Source organism: Anguilla anguilla, chromosome 10, assembly GCF_013347855.1.
Source record: "Anguilla anguilla isolate fAngAng1 chromosome 10, fAngAng1.pri, whole genome shotgun sequence".
Classification (NCBI taxonomy): domain Eukaryota; kingdom Metazoa; phylum Chordata; class Actinopteri; order Anguilliformes; family Anguillidae; genus Anguilla; species Anguilla anguilla.
In genome coordinates, this window is record NC_049210.1 from 26113770 (window position 1) to 26127881 (window position 14112).

General features: G+C 41.3%; 1 protein-coding gene across 3 annotated transcripts in view; it reads left to right on the forward strand.

Moving 5' to 3' along the window:
- pomt1 (protein-O-mannosyltransferase 1) overlaps positions 1-14112 on the forward strand; it is a 241570-nt gene that overhangs the window by 38892 nt on the left and 188566 nt on the right. For 2 of the 3 annotated variants that reach the window (XM_035436345.1, XM_035436348.1), the window contains exon 7: positions 6765-6824. The exons of the other annotated variant lie outside the window; for it this stretch is intronic. In XM_035436345.1, the coding sequence (XP_035292236.1) occupies positions 6765-6824 (60 nt within the window). The remainder of the gene's footprint in view (positions 1-6764; positions 6825-14112) is intronic. 3 annotated transcript variants of the gene reach the window in all.

The window sequence follows — 14112 nt, forward strand, 5'->3', positions numbered from 1 at the left end:
ACTCAGCGGTCCCATTCTGTGAGCTTGTGAGGCCTATCAATTTGCGGCTTCGCTTTTATTGCATCCTATACGTCTCCACTTCACATTAACATCACTTACAGTTGACTGTGGCAGCTCTAGCAGGGAACACATTTGACAAACTGACTTATTGGAAAGGTGGCATTATATGACAGTACTATGTTGAAAGTCACTGAGATCTTCAGTAATACCCATTCCACTTTTAATGTTTGTCAATGACTGGCCAATGACATTGGCTTCATCTTTAAGTGCTTAGCTTGTATTACAGGCCTTTCTACAGTTAAGTAGCTTTAGCTTACTACTTAGCTATAATAACTTCTTTAGCTAGCAGGCTAATAACGGGAAAGAATGTCCTATCCAAATTCTATGGGAATAAGCACATACATACACAAATGGAAGCGTTGTATCCAATAAAGCGTTGTTATAGCAGAATGGCACTGGAATCTGAAATAGAGGGATGCCGAGTCCACAGTTTCGCTGGTTCTCAATTCCCAGAATGTGCCCATGGTTCATGTCATTGCTCTGCATTTACCATGATCCTTCACATTTGGGTACCCAGTGCACATTATCTGGTTACAAAAAGCGACAATAGTCAAAGATTGCAGCCTCCACAAATTTACTTAATGTGCCATTGTGCAGTTCCCATAGGAATCCATTGAACTGGTAGGCGGAAGCAAAGTCATTATGAGAACTCGGTTCAACTCAGTGAATTTAAGTTCAACAAATAAAGATAAAACTAACTTCCACACATGGGTCAGAGCAAGTTTGTATTTGTTCTATTTGCAGTGCGTACCAAACCGGAACTCTTGTGTCACATACCAAATTCCCATACCAGTTGGTTTCGTATGAATATGTGTAGCATTTACACTCCTAATGTTTCCATATTACAACCCGGCTGCAAGGACTCTGGAGGCCTAGATGCATTACCTTGCCTGAACAGTATATTACAATACATTTCTTCACTTGGACCGTATACAGTTAAGGCCAAAAGTTTACATACACCTATGTTAAAGACATTCAAACTCAATTTTTCACAACTCCACACATTTCATGTTACCATACATTTCCTGTGTTAAGTCAATTAGGGTATCTACTTTATTTCCGTAAGTGGTCATTTCAAAATAATAGCTAAGAGACAAATATCTGATTTTCAGTGGGTCAAAAGTTTACATACACTTTGTTAGTATTTGGTGGCATTGCCTTTTAATTGCTTAACTTCAATCAAACACTTCCACAAGCTTCTCACAATACTTTTCTTCCCCATTCCTCCTGACAGAACTGGTGTAACTCAGTCAGGTTTGTGGGCGTCCTTGCTCGGACATGCTTTCTCATTCCAGTCCACAAACTTTCTTTTTTTGGATTCAGGTCAGGGCTTTGTGATGGCCACTCCAATACTTTCATTTTGTTGTCTTTAACTCTCTGGGGTCTAAGGGTAAAATGAGGTGGTGATTGTGTGATGCTCTGACATTTGTGTAAATTTCATCAACTTTATATACAGTGATTCCAAAGTGTTTCATATCTTTGTTTTCAGCACAAACTCAGCTACAACAATATGGCAGCAGTAAGTAGGTCATAATAATGTGTGGATTGTAAACTGCTCTAAAAACACACAAACTGTAAACAGTAGTTTTGAACATGCACAGGAATGTTGTAATAAAACACTAAACAATTGTGAATAAGACTTTTGGTCACTGAAATGTGTTCTTCAAGGTCTTGGGTATCAAAAGATGACAAAATATTTTAGCAAATCCAATGAGAAATATAAAATAAATTGCTAAAAGTTAGTGTTGTGACTAATATTTTTCAACACCAGGTGAGAATGGGAGGGCAAATGGCCTTTCTGTAATGAATATGCATTGGGTAGGAATACCTGCCAGCTAAGTAGGCTATTCACACCTGGCTGCATGCCTCCCCACCACTAAGACAAAGACTCAGTGAGCCATTTAGAAGACAGAAACAAAGACAACTTTTGATTTTAGAACATTTATTGAAGTAAACTGCATGGAAGATGAGATGAGACTGGTGTACTCTTGCAACGTCTGCCTGGCCTCTTAGCTAGTGGTGAACTAGGCCGTGTTTCCAGATCAACATCTCTGCAAATATAATAAAAACAAAATTGTTAGGAAATGTGAAATCAAATCAAACTTTATTTATATAGCACATTTCCTTCAACAGGTGAAAATTAAATGTGGGACAAACCACTAACTAATGAAAACAAAATTTATGAAATGTGACATCATATACAAACAAAGAACCAAACAAACACAACCAGACGCAGAGAGGTAGCCTATAATTTTGAGAAGCAATGGTTAGAATCATTCGTAGTGTGGGAATTTACAAGCGCGCATATTAGTGAATATTCCTACAAACACACAGAAAATGTAATACAGCACACATTTACAAATAATGCAAGCTATCAATGAAAAAACATTAGCTTAACTAAATAAACACTGATATTCCAACTAACCTACACGCAACTCATCAATAACAATGCCTCAATCTGAACTAGGCTAGGTCTGTTTAGCTAAGTGGTTATTTTATTGCTATTTCCCGAACTTACTTAGAGTATGCTAATATCGATTGTGCAAGGACATCAGTTTTAGAATCCTAGCCACGTCACTACACGCCAGGCATGAGCTATTTATTACGAATATGATCGAAAAACATACAGTCTACCTGATACTTCTAACACAACCAGACGCAGAGAGCCTAGCCTATAATTTTGAGATGCAATAGTTCGAATTGTTCGTAGTGTGGGAATTTACAAACGCGCACATTGCTGAATATTCCTACAAACACACAGATACGTTGCAATACAGTACACATATTTACCAATATGATCATAAAAAATATACTTACGCATGAAGTTGATCGTCAGCTGGATCAGTTCGCTGTTCGAAATGACACCGCTCTTCATCAGTGTCGGCTTCCCGACGGACCATTTTCCAAAATTAAACGAAATGTTCACCTCAAAAGAAGTGAATTAGGCGACACTCTGTGACATTCTATCCCGCTTTCGCAGACTTGGCATTTCTCACATGGATTTCGCATCGCCCCTCCTTTAGTCTCCTTCTATGGAGAGTAATTATAATGTTGTTAACATGTGAATGCGATTTGGGCGGACTTCCTGCTGAGCGAAATTCACATAGTAATGAGTAAAGTTTAGCGAAGCATACATGATCTAATTAATCAAATTTGGAACATTTAAAACAATTTATATTATTTGCCAATGGGCGCATTGAAAAGTTGCGATTCTAAGGTTTCTGTCAATGTTTTTGTTGCGTCTGTATGATAACAGCACGTGAAGTTAATCATCCAAATAGAAACGAAAGTTAATTTCATCTTGTCGAGCTCCGCCGGCGGAGCTCTCGACCCCAGAGGGTTAAGCCATTTTGTTACAACTTTGGAGGTATGCTTAAGATCATTGTCCTGCTGGAAGACCCAGTTGTGACCAAGTTTTAACTTTCTAGCTGATGTCTTGAGGTGTTGCTTCAGTATTTCTAGATAATCCTCCTTCCTCATGATGCCATCTATTTTCTGAAGTGCACCAGTCCCTTTTCCAGCAAAACACCCCCACAACATGATGCTGCCATCCCCATGCTTCACAGTTGGGATGGTGTTCTTTGGATTAAAGGCGTCACACTTTTCCTTCGATACATAGCGCCGATCATTATGGCCGAACAGTTCAAATGTTGTTTCATCTGACCAGAGAGCACGCCAAAAGGCCAGGTCTTCGTCCTGGCGATCACCTGCAAACTTCATTCTGGCTTTTTTTATGCCGGTCTTTGAGTTGGGGCTTATTCCTTGCGTGACAGCCTTTCAGGCCATAGCGATGTAGGATACTTTTAATGGTGGATGTAGATACTTTGGTACCTGATGCCTCCAACTCCTTCACCAGTTTCTTTGTTGTTGTCTTGGGGTTCAGTTGAACCTTTCAGACCAAAGTTCGTTCAGCCCTGGGAGTTCATTTGTGCCTTCTTCCTGAACAATGTAGTGTCTGTGTGGTCCCAAGATTTTTATATTTGCATACAATTGTTTGTACAGATTCTTGTGGTACCTTCAGTTGTTCGGAAATTGCTCCTAAGGAGGAACCGGACTTGTGGAGGTCCACAATTTTTTTCCTGAGGTCATAGGTGAGTTGCTTGGATTTTCCCATGGTTTCAAGTGCAAAAAGGCAGTGGTTCTAAAGGTAGGCCCTTAAAAGAGTAACATGTTGGTTTTCACACTTTCTCTCATTTTTATGTGCTATTTGCACAAGAGGCATTGAAGAAACACGATGAGTAAAGTATTAAATATGTCCGTTCTTTATTTTTGGAGAAATATGCGTTTTAAATTTATCGTCCTATTTTCAACCGGTTGAGAATGTTCTCAACTTGGTATGTCACACATACAGTAACCACTCCCCTTTCCATGCCCCGTAAAGAAATCTGACTGGACACACCGTCCTCCTGCTACAAGTGTGCTGTGAAGTTTAGGTAGCGAACAACAAGGCTGAGTCCATCTGACGTCATTTACATAGCAACTATACGCTCAGGTCACCTAGTTTCACTCACTGTGGCCAAGCGGAATCAATAACGTTTCAGAAAATATGTAACTTTAAAAGGTTTAATTCAATCTTCTACTGGGACTTTTGCTGTTTATTGAGAGTATGAAAGAAAATTTTGGTGCCGCTGACTATAATCAAATGTTTTTCACATTTACCGTTCGATTGAGCAAATATCATTCAAAGTACATTTTTATGGGTTAGTGCTGTCCGATTGTGCTAGCTACTTCACATTAACCTTGTACAGCGATCAGTAAAGGCTAACAGCACAGTACCACTTAATTCTTGTCACTTTTATCACCACTGTAATGAACTAAAAAAGGCGACAAACTATCTTTTCTGTGAGAAATGTATTGAGCTCACGCGCATACACTGCTGGCGACATTCTAAAGCTCCGTTTTGCCCTCCCTACTGTCAGTCAGATTGCTGTGATAGCTAATTCTAAATCATATTTGGGGACCCATGGATAACTTGTGACCCATAGTTTGCGCCACTGGCTTACAGGCAAGACAATGCAAATATTTGACTAACGTTAGGTTCACTTAAATTAGAGTGCCTTTTATGGACTATTAGACTATTTATGGTTAGTTATATTCATTTATAGCTAGCTAGCTAACGTTAGCCAACTATGTAGTTTGCTTTCATAATGTAATATTATCGATAACGTTAGCTAGCTAGTTTGCTTTCATAAGGACATTATAGTTATATATAGTTATAGTGGTTTTATCTTAACTTGGCTAGCTAGCTAGCAAAAATTATTATTGGATATAAGTCAACGTCCTTAGCTATCGATACTTGATATACTAAGTTAGCTAGCTTGTGAAAATTCAGTCTCCCAAGATGAGCGCGTATCATGGAGGTAGCTATGGTAACGGGGCACGGACTGTCAATCATAGCTAACTGACAGTTCTCATTACCATGCCCAGACAGTTCGGGTGAACTTTTATAGTGGGAAATTTAGGCTTAGAAAAATAAGTTTTAAAATACATTTAAATGACTGAATAATAAAAAAAAAATGCACATTTGTTTTGTTGTTGCCTAAAGACAACTGGCAAGTGTCACATTCAACCACCATGCTAATCCTTTAAATACAGCCACAGGTGCCGATTAACTCCCAGTTAACTCCTAATTATGACAATTGGCCAATCGGAAGCTTTTAAAAAGTCATTACATCAATTTCTGGCATCTTCCAGACTGTTTAAAGAGATAGTCGACTTGGTGTATGTAAACTTTTGACCCACTGGAATTCTGGTAATGAATTAAAGCTGAAATAAATCTGTCTGTAATCGATTGTTTTAATATTACCTCTGATGTGAACAAAGTAGATGCCCTAATTGTCTTGCCAAAAGAAAATGTATGGTAACATGAAATGTGCGGAGTGGTGAAAAATTGACTCACTAGCCTAGTTGTATGTAAATTTTTGGCCTTGGTTGTATTTTATTGAATGGAATAGAGCAAGTGTATTTCTGTTCCCATTCAGCCTATGTTTACGATTACACTGTGCCAGCCTGAAGAACATGGGCTTCCACTCTTTAGCCAGGTTTTTTGAAATTTCGTCTCATTTTTTTAACCTCACTTACATGCTTTTTGGTGGTTTAGGCCTGGTGTTTGCCCCATTTTCCTTTTTCTGTTTTCTCGATAAACTGTCTTTGTGACGGTGTCTCTGTAAAATGCACAATATAAATATAATTGTATTGAATTTAATTGATTATTACAGTGGTTTTAAATTATTTAGGTACTGACTTAATAGAGTGAGGAATATTTTGTGCTTCATTTGTTTTTAATAAACAAATAAAGTCTCCTAACTTGTGACGGTGAATAACTTGTTTTTTTCTGAGAGTTCTTTGTTTTTCTTCATGGAGATGGACGAAAAATGAAGTACACAGAAATGCATCATGTTACTGAAGATTTGCTTTTTTAGGAAATAATATGACTTATGAAACAAAATATTTTTCTTTTCGGCACCTGCATTCATATAAAAGGGTATCATTTCCCAATATTTTGAGCATACAATATTGCTCATTAGCCATGTTGTTTATTTGATATGACTTTCTGTGTTTGTCTTCATCAAGAGTGTGATTGATTTTGGAGGGTACTGTACATGTAATTCACACCATACTTATTGCCCACATGCATTTATATATGCTCTGTAGTGGTCTGAAGTAATAACCGACCTCTGCCTTTCCCTCTTTTGCCTTCTCAGCTCTCCACACAAGTGGGCATGGTTAGTGCTCTCTGGGATCTCATGTGCTTGTGCAGTAGGGTAAGTTCATTTCATGAATTCTTTAGCTTCTCTACTCAAAGAGGTGAAGAATGGGTCTCTCTTTAAATTCACAGTTAGCATTTTCGAGTAATTCATCAGCAGTGTTAAACTTCCTGGTCTGGATATCCAGTGTTCCCACTGATGGAATCTTTTACATTAGCGGTTCCTCAACGAGATCCCATGTGAACCCACTGTATGCTGTTTTTCATTCCAAACATTTTTGCAACCTCTGAATTGCAACAAGCTGGTAATGGGTCTTAAATAGACACCACCAATGTCTTCTGAGAATGATCATTTTCAGCTTTACCTCCTTATGGCTGTATTATAACCAGAATTGCAATGAATGCTGTGAAGGTGTAAGGGAAAATTGGTATCCTGCTGATCACGTCAGGGTCACCAAACTGTAACGATAAAAAATTAGTGACAGGGACCAACAGACCAAGAGATTACGAAGACCAGACATGTCCTGCCAGGGGTGTCATGTCACGGTCACCAAACAATAAGGATTAAGCCATGGTCACAGGGAGGAAAACAAGTTTATTTAGATATGTTTGCGAGGAGGAAACCAAGTTTATCTGACTCCGTGAATTTGTAATGTGGATGTTTGTGCGAATACGGGTTTGCGTATACGTGTACTGACTAGGGCGTGCTGAAATAGTGGGTGGCAAGACGTGTATCCCTGGAGAGCAAGACTATCCGCTGCTGCCAGGCATTCATCAATTGTTCTCAGACACTAAGACCTTCTATCCTAGCAGGTAAAGGTGCTACTCATCCGGGAATCTTGCAAATAATGTTTTCACGCCATGAATAAGCGACTTTAACCTGGAAGATATGTTTATCCGGGTACCGAAACCAAAATCTATCCCAGGGAGCCCTGACTAAGGTTACTCCATCTGGTTAGTGAAACTATCTAAATATCCCAGACAATGACCCAATTACTATTTATATGAAATAATACTAGAATCCATCTGGACACTAGAACTAACATCTGTCCCGAAGAAGCTGCACTTCTACCGGGGAACACCGTTTTCTGTCGCATGGAGAAATTGGGGTATCATTGACTATCGCTGCAATATACACTTTCTATAACTAAGAAGTAACATGAAGGCTACTATTAGCAATTTAACACATTGTAGAATATGTCTTTAAGATAGGGTGGCCACCAGCATGACACTTCTGCGGGTCATGCTGCATGGGTAACCAACACGGCCCCTCACGGCCCCTCGTGTATGTGTTTACACCACCTCTATGGTTTACAACTGCTTTACACCACCACCATCGCCATCACATGGTCCATCGCAAGTTTAAAATGAAGTAAAGCAAAGGGAATGGATTTGTTAAATTGAAATTCATCTTTATTTAAGGGAAGCACAAATACCATTCATGTCCTATTTTATTAGGGGTCCAAGCAGCGAAGCTGGTGGAACCCTATTGTATTTGTTAGGATTATTATTATTATTATTATTCTTATTATTTTTCTCCGCTAAAAGTGTCTGAGGCTCAGCAACCATAAGCCCTACAGCAACCAAATTTGGTAGGTGCGTTCCTATGGCCCCCCTACTCAGGCACTAAAAATCACCTATGTCGGCCAGATGGTGGCGCTATAACAAAGGGTTATGCGTAAAAGGCCATAACTCCCACACCATAAGTCCGATCGACACAAAACTTCATCGACCGATGCATCTGAATGTGCTCTACAACTTTGCTATTGGGACCACCTATGTCCGCCATATTATTTTCCCGCCATTTGGCTGTTTTTATTAGGTGGGGTGCGGAAGAGCTGTGGCTCCAAATCTAAACGGTTACGACATCTAGTAAACTTCTTTACGGCAAGCGACATCCATGGCGACGCAAGTAATCCGACACCGTAGGGTCTAGTTTTTATCAGTGGGGGGACGGTCTGACGGTATTAGAATTTTCCGACGTTCAGTAGTTTTGCGTCAAATGTAAAAGTCTGGGACATGTGTCTCCTGCATTACCGATTGAGAGGATGAAAAGTGTAATTTGTCAGAATCTTCGCTAGATGTTTGTAGCAACTAAGGTTGCAAGTGAGGTGACCTGTGCTTGTGCATTTTTTCGTGGTTGATACAGCGCAAGCTTAGACTCAGTTCACTTCAGTAGCAATAGCTGTTCTAATTTGTAAATATTTTATTATAGGAAAATGCTGTATTGTTATTGAAATATGCTGTTTTTAGATATATTTTGAAGTGAAAGACCTGTTTACAGATAATCTACTTTACAATTGTTTAATTTTTGAAATATATTTAATATAGTTTTCTATGGTTTAGTGTTGTAACACTATAGTCCTATGCTTATTGTTATGTTGAACAGGCTTAAAGGTTGTTAATGAACCAGGTTTTTAATAAACCGTGAATTCGAAAATGAGGTCATCCCTTGTGGACAGTATGTTTCTGATCTATTAAGGTAATTTCAGTATCGTTAGGTACCGAGTATTGAATCAGTATTGTTTCAGTATCAATTATCGTGATACTAAACCTGGTATTGGTATCAAAGTCAAAATTTTGGTATCGTGACAACACTAGTGTGACACCTTTTTTAGTTGCGGCATGGAACCGCTGCAACTGTACAAACACGCCGGGCCATATATGTGTTACGACATCCCATCTAAGTGTTACGACATAGTAAAGGCCTTTACAGGAAGCGGCCAGGACACATCCATGGCGACGCAACTAAGTCATTCGACAGCGTCTCTTAGCACAAAATTGGCCATAAGTCATCCATTTTTTATATAATCATCATGATGTTCAGTTGATATGTTGGGTGAAGGTATATGATCATGAGGACAAAGCCATTTTAAAATCGCTCAATAGGGGGTGCGATGGTGCCAATGCTTGGACCCGTCCCAACGCCGCTTGCGGCTTTAACTATTATTATTATTATTAGTAGTAGTAGTAGTAGTATTTTTTATTATCAATACCAAGGACACAAGGAGATCCACTTGGCTCAGTAGTAGACTTCGGTCTACGAAATGCATTCGTTTTCACATAGTAACACTGACTTTTTTTTCTTTCTTTTTTTTTTTTTAAAAAACAGAGTCACATCCAACTCTCGAAAATCTGGCCGATAAAATAATTTTTCCTGGCCATGGTGATGCTGGCCCTTCTGTAGTAGATTGTCATTGCTGCTGCAAGCTCAATGAAGGAAAGCCTTGCCATACCAGATTCCCCAAAGAGGAGCTCCTTGATGTCCGTCTGCAGTACCTCAACCTGTCTCGTGAAGAGCTTGACATTGCCATTCTCTCCAAGCTTTCTTGTGGAATGCATCTCTCTGACACAACATCAAGGTCCAGGAAGAGAGAGCAGACACAGCGTTTAGCCCACCGTACTGATTATTACTGTCATGGTGTTACGGTTGCTCTCAAGCCCCCGCAAACATAAGCGATGCCGACATCAAGGTTTCCCAAAATAACCAATAACTTTATTTAAATACATATAAGGAATACTAAAATAGCGGCAAAACACCAGATAAAATCAAGACCCGGCTGTGGTTGAGAGGTGAGGAGAAAAAACTCCCATCTCCTGAGAAGCCGACTCCAGGCTTCTTAAAAGGGCATCGCCACAGGTGCTCACAATTAACGTTAACAAGACACACGCGTGTCCAAACGGCCAGCGCCCCCACCTGAGGCGGAGGGACGTAACACCCCCACCACCAGCTGGGGACACCAGTCCCCAAAACAAAAAATGAACAAGGGGAGACAGACAGAGAAACAATACAGGAACTCTACGCGCGCCGCACGCATGCGACGCCGCAGGAACTCTACGCGCGCCGCACGCATGCGACGCCGCAGGAACTCTACGCGCGCCGCACGCAAGCGACGCCGCAGGAACTCTGCGCGCGCCGCACGCATGCGACGCCGCAGGAACTCTACGCGCGCCGCACGCGTGCGACGCCGCAGGAACTTTTTCACTCGCCAGCCATACAATTAAAGACTATTAGTGAAAGGATGTTCATTAAAAATACTCTACGCGCGCCGCACACAGGCGATGCCGCAGGTACTCTACGCGCGCCGCACGCATGCGACGCCGCAGGAACTCTACGCGCGCCGCACGCGTGCGACGCCGTAGGAACTCTACGCGCGCCGCATGCGTTCGGCGCCGCAGGAACTTTTTCACTTGCCAGCCATACAACTGATGTACATCCAGAGGCATCTAGCTGACTGAATCCAAATAGTAAATACTCGAATCCAAACTCAGCCATAGCATAGATGGCAATTCAATTAAATACTGGTAGTGAAAGGATGTTCAGTAAAAGCAAGGGACTATTATTCTATAATACCATGTGCAAGTACACAGACACTGGAGCAAACTCAACGTTACATCTCGAGGCTTGAGCAGTTTATCGGACGGTTCCGCAATATAAGGAGTCTAGGACCGAAGCAGAAGCACTACCAGGCTAACACGAAACGGACGAGGTACGAGACTTAATATTCGGAAAACGACAAATGCACGATAGTATACTCCACAATAAGAAACGAGAAAGCCATAAACGAGAAGGTAGGAAATCGAAAGACCGTCTGTGCTAAACCAGTCTAACCTGGCAGAACGCTGTAAGCCAAAACACCGTGCTACTCAGTTAGCGAACTGAACAGGGCTATCAAAAAAAACCATACCAGTTAAACGAGTCTCTCATTTTCCCAGCCCAATCGGCCCAGCTGGACGACACAGCTGATACAAATCCAGAGTGATTAAACCAATTAGTGGCGCTATCATTTAACTCTTAACTATTGTAGGCTTTCCCGATCCTACCTAACCAAACAGAAAAAAACTCTAACTCAATAAACTAGTCTTCGGTGGTTTTCTGCGCTCGGGGCGACTTTGAACGCTGAACTCGTGAGCACTGTCAGCAGACCACTTAACTAGTCGACCTCAGTGCCCCGAAGCGTACCCCCACTCATATTAACCACCAAAAACAAAAAAGGCAAAACAATAAAGTGACAAGTCCCTTGGACCCGCCCGGCGGCTAAGCTAACCGGGCTAAGAACAGAAAATGTAAACTCTAAAGGGTAAAATCCCGGACGAGCCCCCATTTATGTTACGGTTGCTCTCAAGCCCCCGCAAACATAAGCGATGCCGACATCAAGGTTTCCCAAAATAACCAATAACTTTATTTAAATACATATAAGGAATACTAAAATAGCGGCAAAACACCAGATAAAATCAAGACCCGGCCGTGGTCGAGAGGTGAGGAGAAAAAACTCCCATCTCCTGAGAAGCCGACTCCAGGCTTCTTAAAAGGGCACCGCCACAGGTGCTCACAATTAATGTTGACAAGACACACGCGTGTCCAAACGGCCAGCGCCCCCACCTGAGGCGGAGGGACGTAACACATGGGCATAGGATCTGCCGTGATGTTTTCAAATATCTCCATGGGGTTGGGCAGGACAAAGTTAATGCATTAATGAAGCATTACAAGGCTGCTGGGGTGGAAGCAAGGGTCCACAAGCTGAATAAGAGGCTTCCTGCAAATGCATTAAAATTGCAAAACACAAGAGCCATTGTGGATTTCATCCTCAACTATGCAGAGGCGAATGCGATCATTCTTCCAGGCCGCACACCAAGGCATTGGAAGGCAGATGTAAAACTGCTGCCAACCAACTGCAGCAAGAGGAAGGTCTCTGAGCAGTACTGCACAGCAGTGGAGAATGCTGGCATGCGAATGGTAACCCTGAGAACCTTTCGGCGAATATGGCAGCAGTTAGTACCCTTTGTGTCGACCATGCGCCCTGCCACTGACCTGTGCTGGTACTGTCAGTCAGGTGTTGCTAAACTTAAACATGCTGCCAATCATCCAGAGGCTGAGAAAAGTGCAGCCGTCCGTGATATTGAAGAGCACTTGGCTGAAGTCGCAATGGAGAGATCCCTCTACCAACAAATCTGTAAAACAACAAAGGAGGAGATTCCCTTTGGTGCAGAAATAGGACCCCATCCTGCCTGCAGCTTCCCTGGGAAGATGCATTACAGTTTTGATTTTGCGCAGCAGGTCCATTTCCCATCAGACCCCTTGCAGCCTGGTCCAGTGTACTTCAAGTGCCCCCAGAAATGTGGTCTCTTTGGGGTGGCATGTGAGGCTGTCCCAAAGCAGGTACATTTTTTACTTGAAGAGAGCTGCCAGTCAGGGAAAGGTGCCAACTGTGTTAGTGTCACTCCTTCACTACTTCTTCGAGCACTATGGCATGGGTGAAGAAGATGTCCATTTACATGCAGATAACTGGAGTGGACAAAACAAAAACTCCACAATGATGTGGTACTTGATGTGGAGGGTGCTAACAGGGCGTCACAAGAACATCACCTTCTCCTTCCTGCTAACTGGACACACAAAGTTTAGTTGTGACTGGTGCTTTGCTCTTGTGAAACGCTTGTTCAGAAGGACAAGGGTAGACTGTCTACATGACATTGTCAAGGTGGTCGAGGAATCCTCCCATGTCAACATTGCTCAAGTCTGCGGCAAGGAAAATGGAGAGGTCATTGTGCCAACATATGACTGGACGAGCTTCCTCAGCACATACTTCAGGAAAGTTGGAGGAATAAAGAAAAACCACCACTTTCACTTTCGTGAGGGGTCAGGCATAATTGAAATTAAAAAGTTCTGTGACAGTGGTGCAACCCAGCAAGATCTTCTGAGAGGAGGAGTGCCCCTGCCAAGCAAAATGCCAGACCAGATCCTACCGAAAGGACTCGATGCGAAGCGGCAGTGGTACCTCTATGAAGAAATAAGGCCATTTACTGCTGATACCTATAAAGACACCACCTGTCCGTGTCCAACAGTCCCCAAGCCTAGGAGAATTGCAGTGTTCAATGGGGAGGAGTAGGTTTACAGTGCAGTGTGTGTGTAGGTGTACAGTGAAGGGCTGCAGCAAATGACTCGAGGAAAAACGTGTTTGTTGATGTTTTTTTTTTTTGTGCTTTTAAATGTACATTTTCATCACCTTGTTAAAATATATTTGTATAATACTATTCAGAAGGTGATTGACATGTCAAATTGTAAAATTTAATTCAAAGAATACTTTTATGATAGTCACACATAATTAACCCTAATACAATGACAATAATTTGTAAAACACAATTTTGTTTGTTGATGCTTGTTACATGTACTTCTACTGTTAAAATCTATTTCTATATTTCATTGAAATAATACTGGTGATGTTCAGTTATTGATATACACCAAGGTGTTTTTGTTTTTTTCTTTAGTACTTCTCAAGTGATTTTAGTGCTGCCTCCTCAAAATTTAGCATAAGCACGTTACATGGATTATTATTATTATTATTATT